The sequence below is a fragment of the Balaenoptera musculus genome, chromosome 17 (genome assembly GCF_009873245.2).
Source record: "Balaenoptera musculus isolate JJ_BM4_2016_0621 chromosome 17, mBalMus1.pri.v3, whole genome shotgun sequence".
NCBI lineage: Eukaryota > Metazoa > Chordata > Mammalia > Artiodactyla > Balaenopteridae > Balaenoptera > Balaenoptera musculus.
Window position 1 is genome coordinate 39,230,820 of NC_045801.1, and position 12,805 is coordinate 39,243,624.

A 12,805-nucleotide genomic window follows, 5' to 3' on the forward strand; every position below is an offset into this window, starting at 1 on the left:
GTCTGTGAGGGTCGGCTGGTGCGCAGCTGCGGCAGTGGAGCCAATCAGCGGGCGCATCCAGTCCTCGCGCTACGGTACAGTCGCGCAGTCGTGACGTCGGCGGTTGCCAAGGAGAGGCCCTCTCGGTAGGGACAGCGAGCTGGCGCCAGGGGCCGCAGGGCCGGAGCGTGCCTTTGAAGTTGAGTCCGTTACCATCATGAGCGGCCGAGGTAGGGGTAGAAAGTCCTCCCGCGCCAAAAGCCGTGGCAAAGGCCGCGCCAAAGGCCGAGTCCGCGCTACTCCTGGCGACGCCCCACGCGACCCGGACCCTCCACAGTGCCAGAGGCTCGGGGAGGAGACCAAGGCGGCACAGGTGCAGGCTGGCGCGGGTTGGGGTGGCCTGGAAACCGCTGCGCCTGCGCCGCCCCGCCGGCCCGGGGAAGAGGGTGCCTGCCGGCTCCCCCTGGACTGTGGCCTCGCGCTCCGGGCCCGGGCTGCGGGGGATCTCGGGCAGGCCGCAACCAGGCCCGGCCCGGGGAAGGCCACAACACTCTCGGAGCGCCTGGCGACAGACACTGTCTTCGTGGGAACCGCGGGGACCGTGGGAAGGCCGAAAAATGTCCCCCGCGTTGGAAATCGGCGCTGCCCCGCTGGGAAGAAGGCCCCTGTTACCTGTAGCGCAGTGGGGAGGGGGTCTCCGGCCGTCGCTGTTGGGAAACCGAAGAAAGGGACCACTGGGGAGTCTGCCTCCGTTCCAGTGGTAGAGGAAAAGAAGGTGGAGAAGGATGCAGGGTCAGGGCCCCCGGCAACAGATGGCAGCATGGATACACTGGAGAACGTCCAGCTGAAGCTGGAGACCATGAACGCCCAGGCGGACAGGGCCTACCTGCGGCTCTCCCGCAAGTTTGGGCAGTTGCGACTGCACCACTTAGAGCGCAGGAACCTCCTTATCCAGAATATCCCGGGCTTCTGGGGGCAGGCTTTTCAGAACCACCCCCAGCTCTCATCCTTTCTGAACAACCAAGATAAAGAGGTACTCAGCTACTTGAACAGCCTGGAGGTGGAAGAGCTTGGTCTCGCCAGATTGGGCTACAAGATCAAGTTCTACTTTGGGCGCAACCCCTATTTCCAAAATAAGGTGCTCATCAAGGAATATGGGTGTGGTCCTTCCGGTCAGGTGGTGTCTCGTTCTACTCCAATCCAGTGGCTCCCAGGGCACGATCTTCAGTCCCTAAGCCAGGGGAACCCAGACAACACCCGGAGCTTCTTTGGGTGGTTTTCAAACCACAGCTCCATTGAGTCTGACAAGATTGTGGAGATAATCAACGAGGAGTTGTGGCCCAATCCCCTGCAGTACTACCTTATGAGTGAAGGGGCCCGAGCAGAGAAAGGAAAGGAGGGCAGGCCATGTCCAGCAAGGCAGCCAGTGGAGACCCCAGAGCCTGGGGTAAACAAGTCCAACTGATTCTGCACAAGTCTCCCTACTACCTCCTGCTGGACCCGTGCCTGGCTGGCTGACCACATGTGTTTGGCTGTCAGCCTTCTCTTCATGTTGACCTCTGTGCACTGTATTCCCTTTGGACTTCAGTTACACGAATATGGTGTTTATGATCATGTTCTTTTGCCTCCCCATGGCATTCTTGCTTTTTTACGTTAGTGTCACATGTTACGTGATCTCACCCCTACTGTTTATATGTTAAACACACATGATTCAGATGTGTGCTGCCTTTATCTACATTGCCTGGACCCTGTTCTTGGCTCCGGCCTTTCCCACCTGTCTTTAACGTGGACACTCATGAGTCATCCAACAAGAGGACCAGTGCATCCTTAAGCTCTGCTACTTCAGGGTCCATGACTTGCTGGGCTGGTTCATGTGACCATGCATGCCATCTATGGCAAGCTTTTCTGTTGCCACTGCAAAATGAAGCTTGTGCACATGGTATTGGCCATCAGCCAAAACTGATTGTTCCGTGGCTCTGGGGTCACCAGCCAAGGTGCCATCTACAAGATCTCTGACTTCGGCCAGGGGCCCATGCTGAACTCCTGGACAGAGATGAGGTTAAGGGTGAGAAGCAGTATGCCGTGTGCTCTGTACCATCATGCGTCTCTTCCTGCCTCTGGGCCTTTCTCCTGGTGAACCTTCGTCAGGGTCTGCACCATGCCCCATCACTATTAGGCCATTGAGTTTTGTCCAGGTTGCTATTGGCCCCAGTTGGCTTCCTGGTCAACAAGGACCTCAAGATCTGCTTGTGGACCCAGGCCCCCTGCCGGTGCATGAGACACACACCTACCCTCCCCAGCCTTCCAGGAACCCTCCTGGCTGCCAGACTGATGGGCGGGCTGGTATGTATGGACATGTGCTCACTGTCATCTAGCTGTGGCTCCAGGTGAGGGTGGGGACTGGACTCGCCGATAATCTAGGTATCTTTATCAGCTCCCCTCATCCCTTCCTCGCACATGACCAGAGTGCTATAGTGGGGTTGCTGGGGAAGAGCTATTAGTAGCCTGTGGCTACTTCATCTCACACCTCCACGCCTCCTTCCTCTCTCCTTCCCTCCCTCTCTTCCTCCTTTCCCTCTCTCCCTTCCCTCTCTCCCTGTCCTGTCTCCCACTCCTCCCCCCCCTTCCTTTTTTTTTGTTTCAGTAGTACCACATCTCAGAAAGAGAAAACAAAACAATTGTAAAACCAGGGTTTTCTACATACAGGTAGCGAGATAGCTGGGGACTTGCTATACACACGCACACACTGGGCTGGAAGAGGAAGCCAGAAGGCCAAGTGGGTCTGGGTTCAGACCCTGCTCCCGACTCCTGGGTTCACGCTATAATTCTGATGTTGAAAATTCTTTTCATGGCTGTGCATCTGCTAGAATGATAACCCCCCAGGCAGCAGTGTTGTGAACCAGGGTTACTCCTGTTACGACCTTTTCCTCTGTCCCTTAAGACCCAGTTGCCTCCTGCTGTTTCCTCCTCTGTGGTAGCCTCTCGCCCTCTGGAACCTCATTCCCCAGCTTTCCCACCCTTAGCAGTCCTTTGCTCTCTTGGCTTCTACCCTCAAATACCCGTAGAAGTAGGCTTTAGTTTCCAGTATGGGGGATCCCAAGGCTCTCTCCTGGGGCATGGGGACAGGGGTGGGCAGAACCTGTTCTGAATCTCCAAGGCTCATTTCCTGTGGGTGTAAAAGCTGATCTGGGCCCTCCCTGCCCAGGCTTACCTGTGCCCTCTTTCCCCCTTAACCCTGAGGGTAGGAAAGTAGGACTGTGTCTACACTTGCCCTCCACCCACTAACTTCCCTTTCCTTATGGAAGACCTTGTTCTGAATTCCCCAAGGGCTAGGGAGGTCTTGACTCAGAGCTGTCGAGAGGGTGTTTTGGACAGGGGAGTTGGGGCAAAAGCACAGAGTGGGAATGAATCTGGTGTGGAGCGGGCCTGGAAGAGCAGATAGAAATGGCTAGAGGAGCCTCAGGGAGAACACGCCTGACTCTCAGTGTTGGAGCGGATGGGGAGGGACCTTCCCCACGGTGGGGACGGGAGAAGTAAAGGGCCGTGGGCAAATGCGATGCCTAGGTGAGGGTATGCCCAAAGTTTTGTCCAATCTGTCTCTCATCATTAGTGGATTTTATAAATCATAGAAACAAACAAACAGAATAATGTTACTTTGGATGCTTTCTCTTTTGTTCTAGGTGTGGCCTTGCGTATGTGGAAGATAAATGTATATGCTGCTTATTTTGTCTCTAAGTAAATCTAACCACTTTCCTCATTTTTTGCCTGATGGGAAAAATAGAGCTGTACAGGTCTGCTTTTTTTTTTTTTTTTTTTTTTTTTAAGCTTTTTCCTCTTTATTATGGACATTTTCAGACATGCACAGACGTGGAGAGGATGATCTCTGGACCCCGTGTGCCCATCACCTAGCTACATCAGTTATCAATTATGATCAACCTGGTTTCATCTGTGTCTCCCTTTGCCTGCCTGTATTGTTTATCAAAAGTCCAAGAGCCTGTGCCAGTTCAACCAGGACTGCTTTGGGAGATTGGGACCCTCTGTTGGTGGTGATAGTGGTGGGGTGCACTATCATTATCACATCAGGTCTGTTTTTTGCTTTTCGTGTTAACTAATGAAGTTCCAGTGGTGGGCCTTAGAATGAAAGTCTTCGGAATTAACAAGAAGTCTCAAAAAGAGATGAAGGGGATGCTGCCATTTCCCTGCATCCACAAAAGGAAAGAGAGACTGTTTGTTGATAAAGACTTACCAGTCTTCGATAAGGTGCTTACTTGAGATCTTTCACCAGAACATCAGTCTTTTTTCCTGTGTAAGATGGAGACTTGCGTGACTATTAGAATTATCAGCTTGTCCTGGTCTCATAATATAACTCTGGGCTTGAAAGTATAATTTGGAAATTGTTGCTGTGTTCTGTGATAATAACCTCCCAAAAGTAATCAGTAACTGGTTGTCTTACTTGGTAATTGACACCCTGGTAATAATGCAATTATTTCTTTGTTCCGAAACAGTATAAATAGTTGTAAGCTTGCATGCATGATGGAAAAAATAAAAGCCTGTATCTCTGTTATATTTTTTTAATCTTTAAAAAAGAATTGGAAGGTTAAGCAGAGGCTGGGTAGTTGAGGGGATGTATACTGTGGCATACATGAGTGATTCCTAAGCCTCAGGCCCTTGTGTGACTAGCTACGTAACAATATCTAAAATTCTGATTCCCAAGCCCATGCCAGAGATTGCGATTCTGTGTTTCTGGGAAGAAGCCAGGCAGTCTTGTTCTTAACAAGCTTTCCAGGTAATTCTAGTGGAAATCCAGTGCTTCTCAAATTTTAGAGTACCTCTGAATTTTGTGGGGAATCCTGTTAAAATTTGAATTTTGATGCAGTAGTCCAGGGTGGAACCTGAGATTCTGCGATTCTAACAAACTTCCAGGTGATGCCGGTGCTGGCAGTTTGCGAACTGTACTCTGAGTAGCAAAGGAGGTGACCTTCAAGGACCTTTCAAACTAGAATAACAATGCTCAGTCTTGGTTGCATATCAGAATTATCTGGGAAGCTTAAAGAAATATACACGTACTGGCAGAGCTCCTCACAAATACCAACTAAGTCAGAGTGGAGGGAGGGATTGATCCAGGTGTAGGTATTTTAAAAACGTCCCAGATGATTCTGGTGTCTAGCCGGAGTTGAGAACTAGGATTTCTGATACTGTTCATAACAGATTCGTAAAAAAGACCATTTTCCATTAATCAGGAGAACCAGCAGCAGACAACCAAATGCCATATGAAGCTGCCCAGCAGAATATGGTTGGGAAAAATCGGAAGTGGCTTGTTAAATGACAAGAAAATAAAATTGGTTTATAAGATACTGGGCTTGAATCAATAAATGTGCAGTGTTCAGGGCATAGTAGGTGCTCAAATGTTGAATGAAAGAATGAATTTAAAACATAGTGTATTTTCAAATGCCTTAGGGCTAGGCTGCTAATTAAATTTGTGAAGCGGCCCATATTTGTTTCATAAGGATGTATGTATTAATTCATTCGGGCTTCCATAACAAAATACCACAGACTGGATGACTTAACAGAAATTTATTTCCGGTTCTGGAGGCTAGAAGTCTGAGATCAAGGTGTCGGCAGGGTTAGTTTCTTCGGAAGGCCTCTCACCTGGGCTTATAGGTGGTTGTCTTCTCTGTGTTTTCACGGCCTTACCTGCGTGTGTGTCTGGGAGCAGTGGGAAGAGGTGGGTATTGTGTGTAAATCGGGGCAGCTGTTCTGCAGTGCCAGATCGTTTACCTGGGGGCCCGCAGGCCTAGTGTCGCTCCATCTTCAAAAAGGCATGGGGGGAATCAGAATATGTAGAATCTCCCAATTTTGAATGTTTTCAACTAAAACATTCAACACCCAGAGCCTCGCTATTAGTCATGGGTGGGGTGCAAAAGGGTATGGAGGGCAGCCTGTCCTTCAGGCGTGAGCGTCCTCTTGAGACCCGTGCAGAGTCCTCTGGGGCTACAAACTGGAGGGGCTCTGCCCGGTTCCTCTCACACACTTGCTTCTTCACAGGTGTGGAGCCTCCACTTCCCAGGCCCCTTTCACACCCCTCCCTTCACTACCTTGCAGAGCCCATCCGATCTGGGGCTGCTCACCGCCCCAGGGGCCCATTCATTCATCATCTCTGTTGTAGACATTAGAGATACAGTGATGGACAAATACAGCTTTGAACTCTGCCCCCGTTCTGGGTTTCAGCTTCCTCTCAGCTTTTGCTTGGAATTGTCAGTCAATCTTTTTTTTTTTTCCCTTTTCCTGCATGGGGCTGGCGAGTGTTTTAGATCCGTATGGGGGGGATCATCCTCTGGCCTCTAGGTCAGATTTCACAAGGCAGTTTAGACTTTTAATAACCTGGAGAGTAAGGGCTTCTTGGAGTAATTCTTGTTAAGAGTCCCTTACCCCTTTCTCACCTGGTTTTATTGCAAAAGGCCTTCTGATTTCTTAACTTGTTACTTGCTGGGCTTTTTTGGAATGTAGTGAGTTTGTGCTATCCCATAGGGGAGGGGGGAGAGAAAAATAAATGGTCTTGCTACCTGTAGCTTACTGAAAGTCTGTCTACTTCTGACTGTCTCTCCTTACACTTTGGGCTTCCCCTTCTGGTCTTACTGCACTGATTTGCTCCAAGGGAAGGAGGCACACTGCCCTGGGGTGGCTTCACCTAGGGAGGGGACTTCACCCCGCTTTGCCCCTCTGAAGATTTTGGAAACCCCTTCTACCTTCTTACCCCTTGAGGTCCTCAGCCTTGGGGAGCGACTGTTAACCGCTGGGTGGGGACATATCCCTCCGGTGCCGAAGCAGTAAAAAAAAAATTTAAAAAAAAGCAGAGATCCCATCTCCAGTCTGTGGTTTCTATCTCTTTGTCCTTAGCATCTTCACTTCTGCTTTTGGCATCTTCTCCAACTATATTTCACCATTTAGGCTCACAACTCACTTTTGCTGATTCACCTTCACCTGAAACTCTGACCTTGTGTTAGTCCTGCTTCTTTACCCCAGATCAGCACCCTCTGGTGAGGTGTCCAAGGCTGGAACCTTGAATTCCTTCCTGCTCTCCCTACCTCCTATCAACCTGGTCCTCAGTTGAGGTTTGACAAATATAAGATGAAATAACTCCCACACATGGCACTTCATGGTTTACAAAGCACATTCACTTTCATTATCTCAGTGATAACAATTATCCCATAAGATGGCTCCAGGAGGTTAAGTGACTTGACCAAAATCACAAAGCCAGTAAGCAATAGAGCCAGGGCTCAAACTCAGGTCTTCTGCTTCCAAACTCCTTCCATACATGCGATGATAAACATGAGACCAGGGCAGGTATCTGGCACAGGAATCTAGGCACTTCTTTGCACAGGACCTGTATTTCACCCTTCACACGGTGCATCAGAACCCTCCGCATAGCACATTAGTCACTGCCAATCAATCAGAGGTGACGTGTGAATGTGAACCTTCCTGACCATCCCCTACTGCAGCTGCTGTTGGAGCTCAACTAGGGGCAGTGACTTGATGGCCTGGGTGACCTAGACTGTGGCCGAGGCTTCCTTTAACTGCTCTGTCCCAGGGTCAGGATTGGTTCTAGACACACATGGCTGCAGATGGAGGCTGAGTGAGGAGGTTTGGGGCTGTAAGTATCAATACTTAAATATGAGTGATTTGAAAAAAAGATAACAAGAAGTTCTCCCATAACAAGAAGTCGGGTGATAGGAAGTTGCAGGCCTGCTTCAGTAGCACAGGAATATTAGGGCTCTGGGTCCCCCTCTCTGCTTCTCTTCTCTTGGGTTTCCCCTCATGGTTCCCTAGCTCCAAGCACCACATCCTCATCCAGCTGCACTTAGAGGCAGAAAGGAGGGGAAGGGGGTCCTCTCTGTCTTTATCAGGGAAGAAAATCTTTGCTGGAAGTCCCTGGTGGATTTCAGGGGACCTGAGTCAGGTCCCTTGGGCCAGAAATGGGTCACACTCCCACACTCTGCTTCAAGGAAATCTAGCACTTTTCAGCATCTCTCCTGGGAGTGGGGTTCCGCCATCAAGGAATAAGAGATCAGAAGTCTAGAATTGCTGGGAGATCTTAGTGACTTGTAGGTTCATCCTTTTTGGGGTGGTGTGGCTGTGCCGCTGACCTGGAACACCACTCAATACCTGGAGGCGCGTGCATCTGCGCTTTCCCCAGCTCTCCCCGTCACCTCTTCTGACAAGGAAGCTCTACCCGCGCTCCGTGTTTTGTGTCTCACCTCTGTTTATGGTAAATGCTTTTCTGGCCAGCAATGCCTTTTTGGTGCTCCTATCTCCCACAGCACCTAGCTCAGGGTTCACTCAACGCTTGGTGTAGGTGGTCAGTAAATGCTAGTTGAGTGAATGCATTAAGCCAATAATTTTTCTAAGGTGTAAATTTGATCCTGTCAATCACCTGTTCAAAGCCTTCAGGAGTAAGGTCCAAAATCCTAACAAGCTCATGACTGGCCCTTCATTATCTGACCCTACATTTTTTTCTTTCGAACTTCTTTATTATGAAAATTCACATAAAAGTTGATAGAAAAGTACAGTGATCACCTATATACCTACCATTTAAGTTCAGTAATTTTTAACTTTTTGCCATATTTGTTTATTCATGTGTCTGTATGTTTATATTTTGCTGAGCCACTTGAAAATAATTTGATGTTTCACCCCTTTTGAGCATGTATCTCAAAAAAAATAAGGATACTCTCCTACACAATCACAAAACCGTGAACAGACTGCAGAAAGTTACCGTTCCCGAATAACGTCTAGTATCCAGTCTGTATTTAGAATTTTCCATTGCTCCCAAGATTATCTTATAGTATTAGTTTTAAAAGCAAGATCTAATAATGTTCAGGCATTGCATTTTGCTGTTTTTCATTCTTTTTAAAACAAGAATAATCCACTCAGTTTTTTTCTCCCATGACATTGAACTTCTAAACAAGTTAGGCCAGTTGTCTTATAGGCTGTTCCACATTCTGGATTTCTCTGATTGCTTCTTCTTGGTGTAATTTAACTGTTTTCTCTGTCTCCTGTACTTCTTGAAAACTGAGGATTTGGATGAAACACCTTTGGCAAGAATACTGCGTAAATGAGGTGTGTACTTAATAAGGCGTCACTTCAGAAGATACATGACAGGTTGTCCCGCTATCATGCTGTTAGTTTGATCTCTTAGTTAAGATGGTGATCACTAGATCTTTCCTTTGTAAAGATAGGTTTTCCCCTTCTAATCAGCAGGTAATCTCTGAGATAGTACTTGGTCACTGTGAGAATATCCTGTTCTCTTAAATTTTCATCCCAAGGTTTTAGCAGCCATTGATGATTTTTGCCCAAATCAGATATTCCTCTGTGGGTTACAAAATAGTGATTTTCTAAATTTGGCACTTCATTTGCATATCTTAGCTGGTATTCTATAAGGAAGACCTTACCCTCATCATCTGGCGATGAACTCTACTTCCTTCTGAAAAGGCAGTATAAATGCTTAACTTGTTCCCTTTAGTTATCAGTTTTCAGAATCAGAAGTTGGCATATAATAATCACCTCTAATGCTTTCAAATAAGGACATGTTTGTCTTTATTTTCTCTTTCCTGTCACTGTGGACTTGTGGAATTTTATTTATTTAATATCTTACAGTCAATTACAGTCATCTTTCACTTGGCTACATAATTGACCCGCATTTTGCTCCAAACTCACTTTCAGCACACCCCTCTCATCTTTGTCCCTGATTTTCTCCCATTGCCCCGTGTGCTGTGCACCAGCCAGCGTGAACCACTGTGGGTTCTCTGGACACCATGGTGCTGCTTCACGCCCTGCACATTTGCACACACCATTTGCTAGGGGGAACACCCTCGTGGACCCTCTCGGGTGCTTAGATACGGCTCAGATATTTTTGTCTGGGCTGTAGTTTTTAATCTTTCGAGGCTGAATTAGTCCCTCCCTTCTCTTTATTTCCACAATATTTTGCTCATACTTTGATTCATAGTACCTAATGGAGTGACTTGTTCTTGTCTGTTTCCCTGTCTGCTCCCACCAGAGACTATGAGATCCTTGAGACCACAGAGTAGTAATTAACAGTGTGTCTTAATCATTTTTGCATTCCCATAGGTCAAGGGCTTACACATAGTAGGTGCTCATGAAGTACTGAACAAGTGAGCAAATGAATGGTCCTTAATGATTCATGAAGGCATTGGTGACAAATTACAGAGAGGTTGGAAGTGCCCAGGAGCAGAGACTGGGAATAATTTCAAGTGAAGGAGAAGCATGAACCTAATACAAATGGACTAAAGGATAGTGGGGGAAGGAAGCTATTACCTGCACAAAGCCTCAGGCAAAAAGTGCACTAAATTACTCTCACAACATACTGGAAATAAAGTAGGAAAATGGAAGTGAGCTGGAAAGCAAGTGAAGAATGTTAGAAATGTACTAGGTATGCTCTGCTTTAGTAATATTCCACAGCACACAGGTCTATAATAGAAAACAAAAAGCCAAGCCGATGTTATTCTGGTAATGACTTTCCTGGGATCTTTCTCTCTCTTTATACATGAATGTGTATAATAGTCTGAGATCTCCTAAGAGGTCCCTTGAATTCAAATGACTTCAAAAAATTGGGTTAGAACAAAGTCAGTCTCTAAAAGAATGATGTCACTGAGAAGAAGCTGGACAAGAGAGTGACCTGCAGAATGGAATCCAAGGGGCGGATCTAGGGGAGGGGTGCCGTGAGCTTCAGTGTTAAGTAGCCTAAATTCTAAGATTCTAGGACACATATGATCATCAAAGCCCGCTCCTGCATTGCCTAAGTCATATCATAGTGCCTGCTATGGCACCGGATACCTTATGAGAACATTCAGAACATGTAGGGGGAGAGAGGAGCGAGACCGGGCTGACTGTCGCTCAGGAAGTGAGGTTGTAGGGCCTGAGTGTGTCATCATGAGAGCTCTTCATCTTCTGCCCTGAGAACTCATCTTACTATCAGAGCCACCTCTGGGGTAGGGGGCGTTTACTCATCCAACCAGCATTGGAGGGACACTGAGCTCCTCCATGGCCACGTGTCATTCTCTCAGCAGGAGGTCTTATCTGACTTCCTGATGAAATGGTACCCCCACCCCCACGGCTCACTGTGTTCCTTCTTTTCCCTCATAGTACTTACCACAATTCAAGGCTATGAGTTTGTCTTTGAGTTTGTTTCTTCCTTTGGACTGTAAGCTTTCAAGGATCTTTGTTCACTGTTGAATCCCAAGTGCGTACACGTAGGAGGTGTTTGACAAGTAGTTTGGGCTGGTGGACGTGTTAGTCTGGTGAGCTCTGGCCTGTTAAGGTGGCAGGTTGGATGGGCTGTACCTTGGAGTGGTCCTCTGGTGGAAGGAGCTTTCTCTTCCTAAGTATGCTTTGGGACTTAGTCTATTTTGCTGAGCACATGCCACATGCCAAACACAACGCTAGGACATTTAAACACGTCATCACAACAATTCTATTATTATCTGCATTTTCCAGATGAGATAAAAGAGCCCAAGAAAGTTTGGATAACTGGTTCAATGTCACGTAAGTTGTAATTCCTGGAGCTGGGGGTAGAGCCCCTTAACCACCATTCTGCCCTGCCTCTCAGGCTGGGGTTTGCAGGTGAGTTGGTGAGTTAGACTAACATTGCCTCCCAACTTCAGGAGGGAGGGAAGAGGGTGTGTGGTCCCAGATAGGCTTCCAGCCCTCCAGAGGGTGACTGTCACTGTGCCTACTCCCCAGGGTTGGGGAGTGGGTGTGTGTTGGTGTGTACGTGTGTGGGGGGCCATATCTGGGTGTGTGTCCAGGGAGGGCATGTGTCCTGGGTGTGTCCAGGTGTGTGTCCGAAGTCGGCTTTGGAACACGGCCTGCAGACTGCCTGCTGCTTGTCTGCAGGCCCGTGGCACTCCGAGGCTGCCAGGCACGCACGCTCACTCAGGATCACTGCCAAGCGAGCAGTGGAGTCCACACTTCAGAGGCTCCCAGCTGTGGGCAGTTTGGGGAACAGTCTCTCCTGGCCTGAAGCCGCTCAGAAGAGGGGCCCTCTATTGAGGCCTTGAGCAGATGTTTTACAGGGAAGCTGAGTCGCAGGAGGCACCAGACTCAACAAAAGGGTGTTGCAGCTACGAAATTTGGGGATTTGTTTGTGTGCGGGCAGCATAGATCGGCCTGCTTGTCATAAGCTGTTCTTTGAGCTGCAGCCTCTCTCCCACACAGACAGCCGTCCCTATCCCTGCTCTTGTCTTCAAATGAGAAAGACAGTGAGAAATCATTCCTTCTTGACATTTCCATAGGGGTGTGCTTCCCTCTGTACACAAACTTCACTGAATCTTCTACTCCACACAGGGATCACATGGAGGGAAAGGAAGCAAGGCAGTTAGCATTTATTGAGCACCTACTGCGTGCCAGACTGAGTAACTTATGTGCAAATTATTTTTTACTTTCTATAATAGTAAGCTTATGAAATCTGCATTACTATCTGCATTTTACAGTTAATGATGCAACTGAAACTCTGAAAGTTAAAAAACTTGCTCAGGGTTACTCAGCTGGAATTCTGACTGACAAATTGGAATTCTGACAAATTGGAATTCTCAAACTGGAATTCTGACAAAGCCAAAATGGTCTTTGGCTCCAAAACAGAGGTTCTCTCCATTATATCATACGGCCCTTCCTGGAAGAAGAGAGGAGACATAATTACTTCTAATTTTCATGAGAGTAATATGAATCAGATAGAATGCTTTCAGGTGCAAGTAACAGCGACTCTGACCAAAGAGGTCCAAGAGTAAGGGCAGTTTCTGTTTTTATAATAAGGAAT

At 47.7% G+C, this 12,805-nt stretch overlaps 1 protein-coding gene across 4 annotated transcripts in view; it reads left to right on the forward strand.

Annotated features, from left to right (window-relative positions):
- The first annotated feature begins 114 nt into the window (after window positions 1–114).
- The window catches only part of TSPYL5 (TSPY like 5), a 31,550-nt gene continuing 18,859 nt past the window's right edge, over window positions 115–12,805 (forward strand). Inside the window, exons 1-2 of one of the 4 annotated variants that reach the window (XM_036830897.1) lie at window positions 115–2,366; window positions 3,660–4,543. In XM_036830897.1, the coding sequence (XP_036686792.1) occupies window positions 197–1,444 (1,248 nt within the window). In that variant the 5' untranslated portion in view covers window positions 115–196 and the 3' untranslated portion in view covers window positions 1,445–2,366; window positions 3,660–4,543. Of the gene's footprint in view, window positions 2,367–3,659; window positions 4,544–12,805 lie in introns of those variants that run through there. The other 3 variants (XM_036830898.1, XM_036830900.1, XM_036830899.1) reach the window with 3 other exon arrangements.